Source organism: Chanodichthys erythropterus, chromosome 6 (assembly GCF_024489055.1).
Source record: "Chanodichthys erythropterus isolate Z2021 chromosome 6, ASM2448905v1, whole genome shotgun sequence".
Lineage (NCBI taxonomy): Eukaryota > Metazoa > Chordata > Actinopteri > Cypriniformes > Xenocyprididae > Chanodichthys > Chanodichthys erythropterus.
Genome location: NC_090226.1, coordinates 28,383,156 through 28,400,515, shown reverse-complemented (window position 1 = coordinate 28,400,515; position 17,360 = coordinate 28,383,156). Strand labels below are relative to the sequence as shown.

The window sequence follows — 17,360 nt, the reverse complement described above, 5'->3', positions numbered from 1 at the left end:
TTGAAAAGGCAAAAACACGCCCCTTACGTCGAGAACTGCGCTTTATGACAGCGAAAATAGCGAGAGAGGCTATATGTGTGATAAAAACATTGCAACAAACTCGCCAGGATAGGTATGAATGTCTTATTCCCCCCATAAACAATATGTTTACATGATTGCACGTGCTTTATTTTGATTAGTTGTGTCATTTGGGGGTAGACGTAATGCGAAGGAGCCTGTGAGTGGCGTGCTCGTGAGCGCGCAGCAGAAACCGCGGGGTCGAGCTGAGGGTGAGAGGCGCGTGCAGGTGAGCTGAACTCTTCAGCTCCACCCGGACTGTCCAAGTGTACAGGCCGTACAATATTAATGGGGTAGAAATCATTACTTCTCTTTCTTTTGTTCTCAATGTCACGTAGAAGCCTATGCACTTAAAACTGTAAGTATAATATGGGTTGTTTGTTTGTTTTTTTTGTCATTGGCATGTGTTGTTTTTCCTATCTTATTAAGATTGAGCATGGTTAGCGGTAATTTGGGCTTCTGCACATGATGACCTTCCTCATCCTCATCCTCGCTGAGCATGGCGGAGTCAGATGGTGTGGAGTTCTCTGTGAATCGAGCTCAAAGCAGGTAGGCATGCATGTAGCATCAAATGTTACATGCGATGCGTTTGATGCATGCATAGGGAGATGTGGCTCCAAAATTCAACAGGGTTAAGTGATGATATTAGGAAAGAAACAAAATTGGTTTTATTCTGCAGTCCTTATTTATACATTTTGGAATATTATTAAAGGTACACTCAGTAATGTTTTGTTAAAGTTTTATACGTAAAGAAATGAAAAGCACTTTTGAAAAATATCATTACAATGATTTACCCCAACATTACATGAAGAATTCAGACATAATTTTTCTAGAAAAGGTTTAAGATTTGAATTTGCACGGAGTGGGTCGCCCTCTCATAGGAGCAGCCATGTTGACATCACATGACCAGCTGTGTAGGAATTCCATTTTAACTGTAATTGTTACAATAATGGTAATCGAGTAGAGTCATATCAATAGGTTTTTCACATTTGTTGATATCAGTTCAATATAAATTGTAAGTTGTCATTGTGCATGCTCTTTCCCCCTATTTTTACATTTAGATTGCCTTTTAATTCTCATTTAAGATTAATCTTTGAAAATGATAATAATTTATTAAGTTTAATGTAATCTTTAGCAAATATCAAAATTAGTATCCATTATACTGTAGGCTACATTAGGGCTGCAGCTAACAATTATTTTGATAATTGATTATCTGTTGATTATTTCTTTGATTAATCGATTAATCAGATGAAAAATCGCCAAATTAATTTAAAACCATTATTTAAAAAAAAAAAAAAATGCTATTTCACATCCTGCCCGATGTTGTCCTCCAAACAATGTGCAATATAAAGGCTATGAAAACAAATATAGTGAATGTGTGTATGTAGGTTATTCATTATGTGTTTAAAAGGAAAAAAAAAAAGAGGTTTAAAAATAAGGGTTAAAATATAAACATTGCATTTTAAACCAAAAAATCAACTGATTATTTACCATTTAAGCAGAAGTTAAAATGACTAAATTAAAAATTATAATAAACAGAAACAAAAGCACAAAATGTCAACTTGTACAAGGTATGAGGAACACACACATTCACTCGACTGAACATAGTAATGATTTTACATTTATCGGATACTCCAAAAACAGTCCCTTTACTGTTGCTGCTCACATAGAAAATACGATTATTTGTGTTAAATGTAGAAACCTAAACCTGGATTTAATTTCCAACAAGAAATATTTCAGCAAAATGTACATAGCTCAAAAAAATTAAAGGAACACTTTTTAATCAGAGAATAGCATCAAGCCAGTTAAACTCCTGGGATATTGATCAGGGGCCTGTACCATGAAACTGGATTAGCTGGCTAGCCAGGTAAGTTTAAGATTAGTTTGCGCCAGTCCTGGGTTTTAGGTACCATGAAAGTAACTTTTCTAGCTTTTAGTGGTGCAAGCACTGTATACTGTACTCCATGTTAACCAGCAGAAGTCATCTAACCAATTACCGCAGATTAGCGTCACACAAACGAGAAGTTTGGCAAAATTAATCATTGAGCGAATCGTCTGGGAGTCGTTTAGCAAATAAGGTAATAATAAATGCATATTATAAGACAATGAAAGTGTTTTTTTGACCTTGCATGCTTTTAAACCTGTTGTTGGGAACTCCCAAAACAAAAATAGGAACCATTTAAATGCCATAATAGGGGCACTTTAAAAAAAAATACCACAGCAAAAACTACTAGACTAATTAACATAAATTTCAAGCATTATTAAAGACACGTAAACATTAATAAAATAAGAACAAATAAACTAATTAGCAATAGCACAAATAAATACAACTGAACAAAATTCATGTACAGAAATTAAAATCGAATCAAATGTAAAATAACACTGCATGGTTATCTTTTTATAAATAATATAAAGATTAATCCTTAATAAAGTTTAAAGCCACAGATGGTTGCAGTAGACCGCAGCAAGCTGCTGTCACTTTAAGAGCTCCACTGATCCAATATACTGTTACAAATATATTTTCATTCTTTTGTTCGTTGTTTACATTCACTTAAAGGGTTAGTTCACCCAAAATTGAAAATAATATAATTTATTACTCACACTCATGTCGTTCTACACCCGTAAGACCTTCACAAACAAAATGTGTGTGTGTGTGTGTATATATATACACACACAGTACAGTCCAAAAGTTTGGAACCACTAAGATTTTTAATGTTTTTAAAATAAGTTTTGTCTGCTCACCAAGGCTACATTTATTTAATTAAAAATACAGTAAAAAAAAACAGTAATATTGTGAAATATTATTACAATTTAAAATAACTGTTTACTATTTAAATATATTTGACAAAGTAATTTATTCCTGTGATGCAAAGCTGAATTTTCAGCATCGTTACGCCAGTCTTCAGTGTCACATGATCCTTCAGAAATCATTCTAATATGCTGATTTTATATATATATATATATATATATATATATATATAGATATAGATATAGATATATATAGATATAGATATATAGATATAGATATAGATATATAGATATATATATATATATATATATATATATATATATATATATATATATATATAGATATATAGATATATAGATATACACAAAAAAAAATCTTGTCACTTTATAATATTAAGGTAGAACCACTTAACTCACATGAACTGTTTTAAATATGCTTTTAGTACCTTTTTGGATCTTGAGATTGGATTGGATTTTTTTAATGCCATTGCTGTCTCCAGAGGCCTCACTGAGCCATCGGATTTAATCAAAATATCTTAACCCCTTAACTGTCACCGTCCCACAGGTGGGACGTTTGCCATTTTATATTTCAAACAGTAATATTCTATAGTAAACCTAAACGAATCTTGACAAACTATATATCATTTGAAAGCTTAGAATCTCTAGTTTACATATTTGGTGACTGATTTCCAAAATAAATTACATAGGAGCAGTAATTTATCAATTTGCAACAAGCATATTTTCATACTCATAAGGCATGTTCAGACCTTTATTTTGAAATTGCAATGAACATGAAAAATCATTAAAGATTGGTTGAAACATGTTTGTTTTCATGCCAAGAGTTCAAAAGATAACATCCATTCAATTTTTTGAGAAAAAAAGGTCTGAAAATGTTTTTAATTGGAATAAAATACGTTTATGATTGTGGCGCCGATCTAACCTAGGCCTACATACATGTTATTTTTATGTTTATTAGAGGCTGAATTCATATTCAAATTCTGCCAAAATTCCCATACTACTTCTATATAGGATATTTACTTCATAAATTGTATGAAAATAATGGAAATATATGGTTCAGATCACTCAAACCATATATGGAAATGGAGGCGCCTTTATATGGTCAGTAATGGAGCTTGGTTGTCATCTAGTGAAAAAGTGTGGTACTGCGCCCAAACAAAATCTTACTGAAAGCTCATTTTTTGAGATATCAACCTGAAATTTGGAACACAACTTGTTCAGATTTTTGGCTTTGATTTCCTTGCAGCTTTAGAGTAAAACTTGTTTTGTAAAATATATATTTTATGTAAAATATAAAATATTATATTTTTACATTTTACATTTTCATAAACATAAACTTCTATAACTTTTTTTCAGTTTCACTTACATACGTTTTTTCACATCTACAATAATCTGCCAAATTTCATCTTTAAAACAAGACCAGCCTTTTGTCTATACTCCAACGTATGCTTGAATTACAACCATTTAAGTTTGGATAGTGCATTTTCTTGTCTAAAAAAAAAAGTGGGGGTGACAGTTAAGGGGTTAATTAGTGTTTTGAAGTTTAACAAAGGTCTTACGGGTGTGGAACGGGTATGAATGTAGTAATAGTAATAAATGACATTATTTTGATTTTTGGGAGAACTAACCATTTAAGTAATAATCGACTGCGTTTACAATGATATTTTTACATAATTTTCTGGGCATAGCTAAGCCCAGCATAAGACTTTTTACTCACACCGTAGAACTTACACCTTTTTATTCACATCCAGATAGTTAAACCAGCCCCTGGACTACAGTGATGGTATAGATCAGCATGTGTGTGATTCGCCATTCACCACCAGAGAGTCAAAACAGAAAGAGTATGAGTGAAAAAAATAAAATGTTAAAACATTGTCATATGGGATCATAAAAGTTAGGAACAATGACAGTGCAGAACTTTAATTTTATTGTTTAGCTTTTGAGCATACTATATACACTGTCATCAAAAGCACTTAATTGTTTGGGTCAAACGACTGCGTGTTGCTTGGTTTTTTCAAGGCTTATGGATTCTTTATTCAAATAGGTTCTTTATCCATTCTATTGAATAATTTAAAAGTAAAGTGCCATTACAGGGATCATGTTGATGCACCAGTTTAGAAACTGAGACCAATTGTTGGAGCGTCAGGATACATCAAACTCATCAAGCTTCATTCTGAAGTTCTATGGACTGTGTAGCCAGAGACAATGATCAGGGAGTGGTGAGAGATACAATTCCTCGTAAACTGATTCTCTCTTTTTCCAGCATGGCTAACAACAAGAATAGCACGCTCCGTTGTACTTTCTCGGCCCCCAGCCACAGCAACACTCTCCTGAGGGGGTTGTCTGCGTTGCGTGATCAAGGTCAGTTGCTGGATGTGGTTCTGGCCATTGACAACGAGCGCTTTGAGGTTCATAAAGCGGTTTTGGCCTCCTGCAGTGACTACTTCAGGTGAGATATACACTTTTTGTTAGCACCAGCCAACTGAGCTGTAAATGGAGAGATTAATAAAAATTAGTTACAAGGTTAATCTTTGTTCTTATTGATGACCCAATGAAATGACTTGACAACTGCAAATATAGACTTACCTTGATTTTGTCAGTGTTAATGGGGTCATAACATGATTTTTTTATTGTTTTAATGTTCTAGAATTAAAAATTGAATTTACCGTGGCATAGTTGAATAACAACAGTACCAGTAACAGTACATGTAAATGACATACAGTGAGTCTCAAACTCCATTGTTTCCTCCTCCTTATATAAATCTCATTTGTTTAAAAGACCTCCGAAGAACAGGCTAATCTCAACATAACACCGACTGTTACATTACAGTTGGGATCATTAATATGTACGCCCCAATATTTGCATATGCCAGCTCATGTTCAAGCCATTAGACAAGGGCAGCCAGTATTAACGTCTGGATCTGTGCACAGCTGAATCATCAAACTAGGTAAGCAAGCAAGAACAATAGTGAAAAATGGCAGATGGAGCAATAATAACTGACATGATCCATGATATCATGATATTTTTAGTGATATTTGTAAATTGTCTTTCTAAATGTTTTGTTAGCATGTTGCTAATGTACTGTTAAATGTGGTTAAAGTTACCATCATTTCTTACTGTATTCACGGAGACAAGAGCCGTCGTTATTTTCATTATTAAACACTTGCAGTCTGTAGAATTCATAAACACAACTTCATTCTTTATAAATCTCTCCAAAAGTGTAGCATTAGCCGTTAGCCACGGCGCATACTATCAAATTCATTCAGAATCAAATGTAAACCTCCAAATAAATACAATACTCACATAATCCGATGTATGCATGCAGCATGCATGACGAACACTTTGTAAAGATCCATTTTGAGGGTTATATTAGCTGTGTGAACTTTGTTTATGCAAAAATAGAGTCGAGAGCTCGGGAGGGGGCGGAGAGCGCGAGCAACTAAAAGGGGCCGCAGCCTGAATCGGCTCATTTCTAGTTATGCCCCAAAATGGGCAGTTTAAAAAAATTTTTTTAAAAATCTATGAGGCATTTTGAGGTGAAACTTCAGACACATTCAGGGGACACCTTAGACTTACATTAAATCTTGTAAAAAAAAAGTTCGATGGCACCTTTAATGTTTTAAGTGTTTTTTTGTTTGTTTGTTTTTTTACACACACACACACACACACAAAACAGTCGTATTCACAAAAATGATTACATTTTTAGCCCTCATTCTGGCCCTTCTGTTGTGATTTGCTAATGCAGTTGCATAGGGAAAAAAATCAACACCACCTGCTATTATGTTCAACTTTGCAAATTTATTAAAAAGGAAAAACTGAAATAATTGAATTGCATATGTATTCATACCTTAACGCAGTAATTATTTAAAGGACCTTAACTGCCTCAAGTCTTTTTGGTATGATGTGACATTTTGGGAGTGTATGTCAGGTTGACAGAGCTTTTGCACCGTCGGTGAACAGCCATTTTTAGGTTTCTCCAGAGATGTTTGATTGGGTTCAAGACAAGTTCAGGCTTTGGCTGGTCCACTCAAGGACATTCACAGAGTTGTTCATAAGCTGCTCTTGTATTGTCTTTGTGGTGTCCCTAGGATCGTTGTCCTGTTTAAAGGTGTATCTTATGCCCAGTCCAAGGTTCTGAGTGCTCTGGACCAGATATCTCAATATTTTGCTGCATTGAGCTTTCCTTCTGTTCTGATAAGTCCTTTAGTCCTGGCTGCTGAACACCCCCACAGCATGATGCTGCCATCACTGTGCTATACTGTTTAATACTGGATGGTTTCGTGCAGGTGATGAGTGGTGCCTGGTTTCCACTCATCCATTTGGAGCTGCTAAGGTTCATCAGACCAGAGAAACTAGTTTTCACACAGTCTGAGAGTACTTTAGTTTTTTTTTTTTTAGCTGTTTTTTATGTGTCTTCTAATTGACAGGAGTGTGCTTTTTCCAAGTCATGTCCATTCAATTGAATTTGCCACAACTCAAATCGAAGTGTCGAAACATCCCCAAGATGATCCAGCAAAACTGAAATGCTTCTGAGCTGAATTTTAAATGTCTCAGAGAAGGGTATGGATACTTGCGTAATTACTAAAGTTTTTTCATTTTTATTAAAGTGCTCCTATTATGCATTTTTGAAAATTACCTTTCATGCAGTTTGTAATGTAGCTGTATGTGAATGTAAACAGACTGCAAAGTTTTAAAGCTGAATGTGCATCATAAATAAAGTTATTGTCTCTCAAAAGAAAGAGTCGACTCTGAACCGCTTAAACAAGTCGTTTTTAGTTTGAATCCCATTTTGCAGTGTTCACACATAACAAGTTAATACATTTGCATAATTCCTGCCTACGTTCTGCATGGACATCCCACGAAAACTTCTGCGCTGTGAAAGGAAATTTGGTTTATTTTCACTTCCAAAGTGTGAGGCTGTGAAAAATCACTGATTAAAGTTGGGACAGTACCTGCTTTACTTGGACCAACTTGATCCTCAGAATCACAAACTGACATGTGCGTGTGATTAATTATTGATGCATTTTATACCGAGTGTTCAAAATGCTTAGTTTTGTGTTTTAGCTATATTGTCTCTGGCTAACCAGTTAACCCGCTGTCTTACTGAAATACTGCTGATCAGCTGTGGGCCCACTGTCCATTAATACAGATTGTGACATCGTTCTTAATACTTTGAGTAATGATAAAGGATGAAGCAAGATTTGTTTTACAAACTTTAGTGTTAAATCAGCCATTCACGTTAGTTCTAGGCTAATGTATGCACCATTATTGATACAGTTAATGATAAAGTTACCACATGTGCACCGCATTAAATTAAAAACATACACATCGGTTTGTTGATGGACATACACTTGTTAATGCTGATAGTGAGGTATTACATCTCATAATGTACCTCAAACTGAGTAGTGAATCGCTGAGAAACTCATGCTCAAGTCATTATTGTGATGGATGGCTTGGGTTAAATAACTATTTCTTCTAATGTTTCATCATTGGACTTGTGCTCAGATTGACATGGTAAAATCGACAACGTCAATGATGTCAAATGGTTGCACTCGGTGAGCTACTGACGCTGCCCTGTTGCTATTTTTACCGCAACACAACTCTGATTATAATATACGATGCTACATTGTGCAGCTTTTGGTTGTAATTTTGAGTCGATGGACAACAAGAGAAGCGATGTAAGCCTTTACTGCTTTACTAGTGGTTAGAGGAGAAAAGAATGGGAAGTTGTGAATGTGGACGAATAAATCTTCCTAAAGATCTGCGTCTTTGTTCACTTTAGACCTGATGCCTTTGACGCATTTAGTAGACCACAGCTGAAAGAGCTTACAGTTGGAGATGGATATAAGAGTAAATGCCACATCTGTCGTGGAGACTGACGAAGGCAGCCTATAACACATCTCGATTGAGACCGACTGCCTCAAAGCTTGTGTGTGCAAATGCCCTGCAGGTATTAAGACAGGTATTAGGTGTTACTAGATTACCGTTGCACCAAAACATACAGATGAAAAAGTATCAAAGGCATCAAGGCTAAATTGGAAAGAACAAAGATGCAGTTCTTTAGGAAGTTTTATTCGTCCACTTTCTTCACAACTTCCCATTCTTTTATCCTCTTATCACTAAAGCAGTGAAGACTTGCATCTCTTCTCTTGTGGCCCATTGACTGAAATTTGGCATTGTATATTATATTCTGAGCAGCGTTGTGGTAAAAAATAGCAGCAGGGCTTAATATGTGGTGTTCTCTTTAATACAGTGCGTTTTTACCTAGATGATCAAAGATTTCAATTTTCAAGTTCCTTTTTTGTCCTAAGCTGTTAAACTGTCTACTGTTCTTCAGAAAATTGTCCTGGTCCTGCACATTCATTGGTTGTCCAGTTTCTTTTTCATATTTGACTCCTGTCTACAGTGGCTATAATTTTGAAATTAATCTTTTCACACTTTAACAGACTATAATAAGAGCCAGGGGATGTACATTTTTGGACAGGATGAACAGTGTGTTGTTTTTGTTTTGTTTCTTTGGAAATGTGTAAAGCTAAATACGCTTGTCCATATGTAAATGTGCTCAATCAGTCATGAAACCCCCTATATCAGCACTGCTAAGTTCTCACTACTGTTTCAAATGGTTTGAAAAAAAGTTTTCTCTGTATACTGGAGTGGAAGAGGGAAGACAACACAACAGTGGCTTCTGAACCAGTCAGTTTGATTTTACTCTCATTGAGTTAAAAGCATCAAAGGGACCCACACGCTGTAATTCTCCATTGCATGCAACAAATCGAACAAATATATTATACATGCTACAAGCCCACAGTACACACAAATACACACATATCCTGTTTTAGCTATGATTTAATGCATTAATGAATGCACTGCCATTTTCATTACTTAGTACTCCCCATTGAAAATATAAAAATACTGTTATTTTGCAACCTTTATTTACAAATTTGAGCTGTTTTATGAGTTATACTCAGAGCTCTAAAGACCAGTTACACTGTGGATAGATTGCGTTTGTGTTGTAGACGGTATTTATGGAAGAAAATGTATGCCACTCAAAAATGCAATCATTAAAAACGATGGCCAAGAGGATATCAGTGATAACTCATTGATGCACAATAGTGTGTGAGAACTTAACATTCTTTCACATAGATTTAAAAAAAAAAATCTTCTAGAATTAAATTTAACACACTAACATTGTCTTCTATGATGTTCAACACAAACGTATCTGTTATCATCTCATAAAATGTATCACCCTTTAAAAACAAAAAGCACTGAAACAGCCAGAGACATCTTGAACATGCAAATGAAAGAACACATCTTGTGTGAACATATCCTTAGTCAAGTTTATGATGTTGTTTTGGTTCAAGGCTTAGAAATTGAATTATGATTTTTATTATTTTGAATGCCTACTTAGTTCTGGAAATATTTTTCCCATTCGTTTTCTAAGACTCCTAAAAATGTAAGAAGTCACCTTTGCACTTTGGGGTTAGCTTAAAAGTCATTCTTTCTTCACAATTTGAGCAGAGGTGTAAAATCTTTTTCTTCTTGATCCATACAGAGCCATGTTTACTGGAGGAATGAAGGAGTCAAACCAAAACACCATAGAGCTAAAAGGTCTTTCAGCTAGAGGACTGAAGCACATTATTGATTTTGCCTATAGTTCTGAGGTCACTTTGGACTTGGACTGCATTCAGGATGTTCTTGGTGCAGCTGTCTTCCTGCAGATGGTGCCTGTGGTGGAGCTTTGTGAGGAGTTCCTGAAATCAGCCATGAGTGTTGAGACTTGCCTAAACATTGGCCAGATGGCCACCACATTCAGCCTCTCATCCCTTAAACAGTCAGTCGATGCATATACGTTCCGTCACTTCCTGCAGATAGCTCAGGAGGATGACTTTCTTCACATTCCAATGGAACGACTGGTTTTCTTCCTTCAGAGCAACAAGTTGAAGAACTGTAGTGAGATCGACTTGTTCCATGCAGCGATCCGCTGGCTGCAGCATGATGCATCCAGACGAGCTGCAGCCAGCGAAGTGCTCTGCCATGTGCGCTTCCCGCTAATGAGATCGTCTGAGCTTGTGGACAGTGTCCAAACTGTCGACATCATGGTTGAGGATGTGCAGTGTCGACACTTTCTCCTAGAGGCCTTCAATTATCAGATCCTTCCGTTCCGACAGCACGAAATGCAGTCACCTCGAACTTCCATTCGCTCAGACGTCACATCACTAATAACTTTCGGTGGAACACCCTACACCGACAATGACCGCACTGTGAGCAGCAAAGTTTACTACCTGCCTGACATCACGGTGCGACAGTTCAAAGAGTTGACCGAAATGGAGATGGGATGCAGCCATGCATGTGTGTCAGTTCTCGACAATTTTGTGTACGTCGTGGGTGGCCAGCATTTGCAATATCGCAGTGGAGAGGGCGCAGTTGACATCTGTTTCCGCTATGACCCCCATCTGAACCAGTGGCTTCGAATCCAACCCATGCAGGAGAGCCGCATTCAGTTTCAGCTCAACACACTGCAAGGACAACTTTATGCTACAGGGGGACGCAACAGGTCTGGCAGCTTGTCCTCTGTGGAGTGCTATTGTCCAAGGAAAAATGAGTGGACTTATGTGGATTCCCTGAAGAGGAGAATCTGGGGTCATGCCGGAGCTACATGTGGAGAGAAACTCTACATCTCTGGAGGTTATGGGGTGTCTGTGGAGGATAAGAAGACTCTTCATTGCTATGATCCAGCCTTAGATCAGTGGGATTTCAAGTGTCCCATGAACGAACCGAGAGTTCTGCATGCTATGATCAGCGTAAACAATCGTATTTATGCTCTCGGTGGCAGAATGGACCATGTTGACCGCTGCTTTGATGTTCTAGCTGTAGAGTATTACATTCCCGAGACCGATCAATGGACAACAGTCAGTCCAATGCGTGCTGGTCAGTCGGAGGCTGGCTGCTGCTTGCTGGATAAAAAGATCTATATAGTTGGAGGATACAACTGGCACCTAAATAATGTCACAAGTATCGTGCAAGTTTATAATACAGAGACGGATGAGTGGGAAAGAGATCTTCATTTTCCAGAATCTTTTGCAGGAATAGCTTGTACTCCTATCATTCTTCCCCAAACAACCACCCAGCGCTAAGCACATATTCTTACATTTGCTGCTTAAGGTTTTGTGTCCACGCAGACAGCAGTAAAATGAATGGTATATTTGGCTTTCTCTCATTGAAAAGGGACATCGTTATGTCTTCGTTTTCCAAGCATGAATAATTTAAAGTCTGTTCACATCGGTATGAGTGAATGACATGAAAGCACAAATTTTCCTGATGAGCTTTTTGAGAATGTGAAGCATCTTTCTACACACTTCTCAAGCAGTAACATTGTCTTCGGCCCTTCTTGTAGATTGCCCCATTTCATACTAATGAGGGTTTCATACAAGTGCCTGTGGGATTTGCATTGATGACTTGAATGGACCAACAACACTGGGGCAATATCATGGCCTGTTCTCACTGGTTTTTACAACAAAACCAATTAGTCTGATTTGAATTTCGGTCATTTGCTGAGAAGGAAAAAAAAAAATGAATTGTTCGGCATAGCAGTTTGGACTTGTTGTATAATAGAATAGGCCTTTGTTCTTTGTTCATCTAATTTAGATATGATTTGATTATCTCATGAGAGTTATATTTCACTGGGTAAAAATATTTTAACCTACCTGCACTTTTGTTTTATTTCAAAAAACTAGGCAAGCACATTTCATTACGCACTTTAATGTTCAATCAGTGATTTAATGACTTGAATGGTGCGTTCTCTGAACATGTTTTTACAAGGTATATACAGTATGTCAAGTGACTGGATCATATGTACATGGAATTACAGCACAACTTTTTTGTCATACTGTGTTGTCCTGTTGTAATTTGAATGTGTGGAAGAAAAAAAAAACACTACATTCTATAAACTACCTATGGTGTTTATTTGTGCTTTTATACTATGATGATGTGTTTATGATTATATTTGTTTTTTTTTTTTTTTTTTTTTTTTCTAATTTGATTGTATAATATACATTCTAAATTGAGTTATTTTTTTCTAAATGTTAGAAAAAGTGGGTCTCATTCACTAATAATTGCCTAAATTATTTTGTATTTGTACACACAGGAGAACTTCTCATGAAAAATCTCAGCCTAATTCAGAACATGTGCGTACACATAAATTTGTTCTAAAAAAGAACTTTCACACCAAGAACAATAACTATAAAGATAACGATAAAGATATAGTTCTAAAAATCGTTCTAAATATAAAAGAATAGCAGTGTCCACACCACAGCTATAGGTCGTTTTTCAAGCACCTTATTACGATCTATATTTACGTTTTAAAGTCATGCGCCCTCTACCTGGCGTAAAAATAATGACAGTGTCGTGTTACATCTGTCGTCAAGAAATGACGTATGACTGACGTTATCAAAATGCGTGTTTATTTAAATGCAATGTGTGGACTTTTTACACCATTTGTCCTGTTTCCATTTAGAAAAACTCATTTTTTTTTATTAACTACAACCAACCCACCCCTAAACCTACCCTTAGTGATTTATAGTGTATATACACTTTATGAGCACATGCGTTCCCTAGGATCGAACCAACGATCACATGATTGCATATTGTTATATATTGCAATGCTCTGCCAACTGAGCTATGCAAAACCCTAAACGTGATGCAGATAAAAGGGAACAATGCATTAAAATGAAAGTGTCCTGTTGTCAATAGGGGTGCAACTTTAGCAAACGCTCCTATGGGTCGTATTTCAGGGAAGTGACAAACGACCTATATGGGCATATTGGTTGAAGAACATGCTGCGATAACGTTATAGAGAAACTATATCATTGGGATCACCTTCAGAAATTTTTTTTAGAGCTGTTGAACGATAAAACACTGACAGCAGAATCCATTCGCATTTAAGGGCTCGTGCATTTAAGACTGCATTTAAAGGGATAGTTCACCCAAAAATGAAAATTTGATGTTTATCTGCTTACCCCCAGTGCATCCAAGATGTAGGTGACATTTTTTCTTCAGTCGATCACAAATTATGATTTTTAACTGCAACCGCTGCCCTCTGTCATTCAAATAATGGCGGTTGATGGGAACTTCATCTATAAGAGTGAATAAACCTTGCCCAGCGGCAGGATTTCATTTTGATTTGTCTAAGCAAGGTTTATTCACTCTTATAGATGAAGTTCCCATCAACCGCCATTATTTGAATGACAGAGGGCAGCGGTTGCAGTTAAAAATCATAATTTGTGATCGACTGAAGAAAAAATGTCACCAAACAGTCGTGGATCATCCATGTAACCACAAACAGTATTAAGAATCAAGGGTATGTAAACTTTTGAACGGGGTCATTTTTTTTAATTCAGCTAAATTTTGTCTTGTGGACTATATGTAAACATATATTATGTGAAATAGTTTATTCAGGACATTACTAAACAAAATATAACATGCAATTTCCATAATCCTTATTTTGTTAAAATAATTAACATTTTTGCATATTCTATGCGATACAAACCTCATCTCCTGGTGATTTAAAGTAGTTTAAATGCTGACTTTCTCAACAACACTGATGTGGAAAACAAGAGAAACATTGTGCCACAACGATTGTGCTCAACTCATAAAATCACCTACATTTACCATGAATGTACTGTAGGAACACTAATTCTGCACTCAAAAAAAAAAAAAAATCAGGAACAAGGGAAAGGATCATTTCAGTTTATGTGATTCGTATTCATAAATTTAAATTATATATATATATATAATGTATGTATGTATATATATATATATATATAATGTATGTATATATATATATAATGTATGTATATATATATATATATATATATATATATATATATATATATATATATACATACATTATATATATACATTATTTATATATATATATATATATATATATATATATACATACATATATATACATACATACATACATACATTTTATATATATATATATATATATATATATATATATATATATATATATATATATATATATATATATATATATACATACATTTTATATATATATATATATATATATATATATATATGGAATTTTACTATACAATTATTAAAAAGGCTTACAATTTATGTATTGTGACAGGAATTTTCATATTGAATTTATATTATATTATTAATGTAGACATATTAAATGTATTAAAGGAGTAGCTCTAATAAAATATGGGTCAAATTACAGAAATGTTTGTAAGAAGCTATAGCAGTTTTGTGCATTTGTATTCTATACTATATTGTTTATAGACTAAATGCCATAAAGTCATTAGATAGCCTAGCATAGTTTTGTTTTTGTTTTTTGTTTGTTTGTTTTTTTGTGAGATACCATGTGTGGTTTTACCTGTGGTTATCATGATCTAAATACAGTGCCCTCCACAATTATTGGCACCCTTAGTAATTATGAGCAAAGGTGGATGTGAAAATAAATCTGCATTGTTTATCCTTTTGATCTTTCATTCAAAAAATTCACAAAATTCTAACCTTAAATTGAAAGAAAAAAAGTTGAAAGTGGGGGGAAACTCACATTATGAAATAAATGTTTTTCTCCAATACATGTTGGCCACAATTATTGGCACCCCTAGAAATTCTTATGAGTAAGATATCTCTGAAGTATATTCACATTCATATGTACATTTTTTAGCACACCAGGGTGATCATGAACATGAAATTGTCCAGCCATGACTTCTTGTTCCACAGGAGAATAAACATGAGGAAACACAAAGGCCAAATTCCCTTAATCATTCATCACAATGAGTAAAACCAAAGAATAGTTCTGATGTGCAGCAAAAGATTGTTGAGCTTCACAAAATAGAAAGTGGCTGTAAGAAAATAACTGAAACATTGAAAATCTCAATTTCCACCATCAGGGCAATAATTAAAAAGTTCCAATCAACTAAAGATGTTACAAATCTGCCTGGAAAAGGACGTGTCTAAATCATCCTAATGTGTGGTGAGGAGGAAAGTTTCAGTGGCCAAAGACTCTTCAAGGATCACAGCTGGAGAAATGCGGAGATTAGTTGAGCCTTGAGTCTCAGAAAGCCTAAAAAATGATCAAACAGCACCTACATCCCCACAAGATGTTCTGGAGGGTTTCAAGAAAAATCCTCCGTTCTCATCCAAAATCAATCTCCAGCCTATTCAGTTGTCAGACACGACTGGAATTTCAAACGGGACCAGCTACTATGGTCAGATGAAACTAAAAAAAAAGCTTTTTGGCAGCAAACCCACCAGATGAGTTTGGCGTACATATGGATAAAAAGTACCCCATGCCCACGGTTAAATATACTGCTGGATCTTTAATGTTGTGGGCCTATTTTTCTGCTGAAGGTCCTGGACATCTTGTTCAGATTCATGGTATCATGGATTCTATGAAATAAAAATCAAAACCTGATCGCTTCTGCTAGAAATCCAATAATGGGCTATGGTTGGATCTTCCATCAGGACAATGATGCAAAATAAACATCAAATCCAACACAAAAATGGGTCACTGAGCACAAAATGAAGCTTCTGCCATGGTCATCTCAGTCCCCTGACCTGAACCCTAAAGAGAATGAGTGGAGTGAACTAAAGAGCACCACCAACATGGAGCTAGGATCTGGAGAGATTCTGTATGGAGGAATGGTCTCTGATCTCTTGTCAGGTGTTCTCCAAACTCATCAGGCATTATAGGTGAAGACTCAGAGCTGTTATCTTGGCAAAAGGAGGTTGCAAAACGTTTTGAATAAAAGGGTGCCAATAATTGTGGCCAACGTGTTTTGGAGAAAAACATTTATTTCATAATGTGAGTTTCCCTCCACTTTCAATTATTTTCCTGAAATGAAAAGTTCGAATTTTGTGATTTTTTTTTTTTTTTTTTTTTTTAATGAAAGATCAAAAGGATAAACAATGCAGATTTATTTTCACAGCTGCTTTTGCTCATAATTACTAAGGGTGCCAATAATTGTGGAGGGCACTGTATATAGCCTACTATGGAAGACCAATGGTTATTTTTAGTAAGAGTATAGTTCTAACTCAGTAAGAATATTTAACAAATTAGGTTGTTACATTTTTTATTTTATTCTTTATTTTATTTTATTTTTTACAAATGTTAATTACATTGATTTACATCTACGTCCTGTCAAAAGTGCATTTCCAAGAAACAAAACATTATTAGTAATTATTAATATTACATGTGTGGTGCGGTACAAATCAGGTGCTGGTGCCACTTCCGGAACGTTAGTCTGGAGCCCTGCATATTTATTTATATATACGCAATCTTAGTGAATGAGACCCATTGTTCTTTCCAACAGCATACATTACATTCTGTGTATGTATACAGATAGAATTTACCATGGTTACAGCAGTAAATGGCTGTCACCCTTAGCTCAGGACTAATTTACCTGCAAGATGTAAATATAAATATGGACAGCATCTGGTAATACTTTACCAGGTCCTTACACATGAACAAATGGCCTTTATCTTGTACTGGATTTATA

At 35.4% G+C, this 17,360-nt stretch overlaps 1 protein-coding gene across 2 annotated transcripts; it reads left to right on the top strand.

Annotated features, from left to right (window-relative positions):
* The first annotated feature begins 22 nt into the window (after window positions 1-22).
* On the top strand, window positions 23-12,684 carry klhl26 (kelch-like family member 26). Of its 2 annotated transcripts, XM_067388546.1 has the most exons (5): window positions 23-112; window positions 199-350; window positions 487-606; window positions 5,087-5,272; window positions 10,376-12,684. In XM_067388546.1, exons 3-5 carry the CDS (start codon window positions 557-559, stop codon window positions 11,955-11,957), a joined length of 1,818 nt encoding a protein of 605 aa, XP_067244647.1. In that variant the 5' UTR covers window positions 23-112; window positions 199-350; window positions 487-556; the 3' UTR covers window positions 11,958-12,684. The 2 variants fall into 2 exon arrangements, with proteins under 2 accessions (XP_067244647.1, XP_067244648.1); XM_067388547.1 differs by having other exon boundaries at window positions 50-350.
* The last annotated feature ends 4,676 nt before the right edge of the window (window positions 12,685-17,360 follow it).

What these genes read in the sequence shown, in the direction of transcription:
- klhl26 (XM_067388546.1), top strand. Translation starts at nt 557, where the DNA reads ATGGCGGAGTCAGATGGTGTGGAGTTCTCTGTGAATCGAGCTCAAAGC. An exon ending in GTGAATCGAGCTCAAAGCAG is followed by an intron (nt 607 to 5,086) that starts GTAGGCATGCAT and finishes CTCTTTTTCCAG; the next exon opens with CATGGCTAACAACAAGAATA. An exon ending in TCCTGCAGTGACTACTTCAG is followed by an intron (nt 5,273 to 10,375) that starts GTGAGATATACA and finishes TGATCCATACAG; the next exon opens with AGCCATGTTTACTGGAGGAA.